The following is a 1,943-nucleotide window of genomic DNA, read 5'->3' as shown; positions in this document are numbered from 1 at the left end:
TATATATATATATATATATATATATATATATATATATATAAATAAATGTTTCCAGCTAATCAAGAAGCTCGCATCGAAAGAATATGCCCGAGAAATGCGACAAAGGATCGACGATTACCAGACATTTAAACCTATTCATTACGGAATAAAAACATTCCTTTCAACGGACGAAGGTGCTTCTCATCTGTCCATATTTGCCCCAAATGGTGATGTAGTAGGAGTGTCTACTTCCATCAACTCCCAGTAAGACACTTTCATATAATATTATCATAGAGTTGAATAGTAATAGTAATTCCGAAGAGGCCTTTCGCCTAATACCAAAGATCATCAGGCCAGCCGGATGTAACAAACATAGTAGTGGTCTAGGCACCGTATCACCGGTTTCATGAACAGTGGTGTTGTTGTAGTAATAGTGATGTCTAATCATAATTAAATGTTTTAAGTCTTTTACAAAGCGGAATTAGTGCGAGAATAACACGTTATTGCGAACGTATTTTTAGTACAGATTATATACCCGTTACTATTTTTACTCGATTTAATTTTAATGTCATTCAAAAGAAGTGACCTTTAAGGTCACGAGTCATTCCGGAATAGTCTAAAACCGGATTAAAATATACGTGACAATACACACAACATTGTTGCGAAAACTGGAGAGAATGTGGAAAATGATGTACAAAATGACAATGTGTAATGAGTCTGTTCACACTGGAGCTTTTCGGTTCGTTTGGAGAACTGTGTGAATAAAACAGTTGGAATGGCAAACGAACCGAACTGAGGCCGTTTGAAACGATCCCATTGTGAATACTGCCCATGATAGATTGTTCAGTTGTTAAGAGGGGATGAGCTGCCAACGTGATAGATTGTTCAGTTGTAAAGAGGGGGTGAGCTGCCAACGTGATAGATTGTTCAGTTGTAAAGAGGGGGTGAGCTGCCAACGTGATAGATTGTTCAGTTGTAAAGAGGGGGTGAGCTGCCAACGTGATAGATTGTTCAGTTGTAAAGAGGGGGTGAGCTGCCAACATGAGAGATTGTTCAGTTGTAAAGAGGGGATGAGCTGCCAACGTGATAGATTGTTCAGTTGTTAAGAGGGGATGAGCCGCCAACGTGATAGATTGTTCAGTTGTAAAGAGGGGGGTGAGCCGCCAACGTGATAGATTGTTCAGTTGTTAAGAGGGGATGAGCCGCCAACGTGATAGATTGTTCAGTTGTAAAGAGGGGGGTGAGCCGCCAACGTGATAGATTGTTCAGTTGTAAGAGGGGGTGAGCTGCCAACACTTCTACAGTATCAGCATTAGGTCACTAGTGAATGTCAAAACGGATACTTCTTTATGGTAAAAATGGGCTTAACAGTGTTGTGATAGCTACTGCCCTTGATAGTAAGCATCGTGACAGTGGTTACTAGATTATAATGGAATAATTCCTGCAGACCGACCGTAAGTGTGTTTAAGAACCCTCTGTCGGTCCAAAGATGCATGGTAGAGTGTTCCTGTCACACTCTGTACTCCAGTTTTCGCGATTCTCCGAAGACGTTTATGCGAATTATGAATCATCCTGTAGTATTAAGATAGAACCACATGTTTAATGTATCGGTGTAGTATCTTAAATTAAGGCAACGTGTAAAGAAGGATACTACAAACATTATAAACAACGTTTCATGTTTGTTTTCCGACTTATAAGTGTTACAGCATTATAAGAAGATAACAGCTAAAACGTTTAATGTTTTAGTGAAGATTTACATTTAAAGATAAGCTCCACAATACTTGTAGTATATTAACACTATACGTATTTGTTTGACAGAACACTTAAACTATATTAACACTATATGTATTTGTTTCACACAATACTATATTATCTCAATACCTATTTGTTTCACACAATACTATATTATCTCAATACCTATTTGTTTCACACAATACTATATTATCTCAATACCTATTTGTTTC

The 1,943-nt window shown here is 37.9% G+C and overlaps 1 protein-coding gene across 1 annotated transcript in view; it reads left to right on the top strand.

The window, feature by feature from the left end:
- The first annotated feature begins 59 nt into the window (after positions 1 to 59).
- LOC106475440 (gamma-glutamyltransferase light chain 1-like) overlaps positions 60 to 1,943 on the top strand; it is a 9,739-nt gene continuing 7,855 nt past the window's right edge. The window contains exon 1 of the mRNA XM_013936122.2: positions 60 to 243. Within this exon, the coding sequence (XP_013791576.1) occupies positions 95 to 243 (149 nt within the window). The 5' untranslated portion in view covers positions 60 to 94. The remainder of the gene's footprint in view (positions 244 to 1,943) is intronic.

This window comes from Limulus polyphemus, unplaced genomic scaffold (genome assembly GCF_000517525.1).
Source record: "Limulus polyphemus unplaced genomic scaffold, Limulus_polyphemus-2.1.2 Scaffold8584, whole genome shotgun sequence".
In the NCBI taxonomy this organism is placed as follows: Eukaryota; Metazoa; Arthropoda; class Merostomata; order Xiphosura; family Limulidae; genus Limulus; species Limulus polyphemus.
This window is presented reverse-complemented; position numbering and strand designations above follow the sequence as displayed.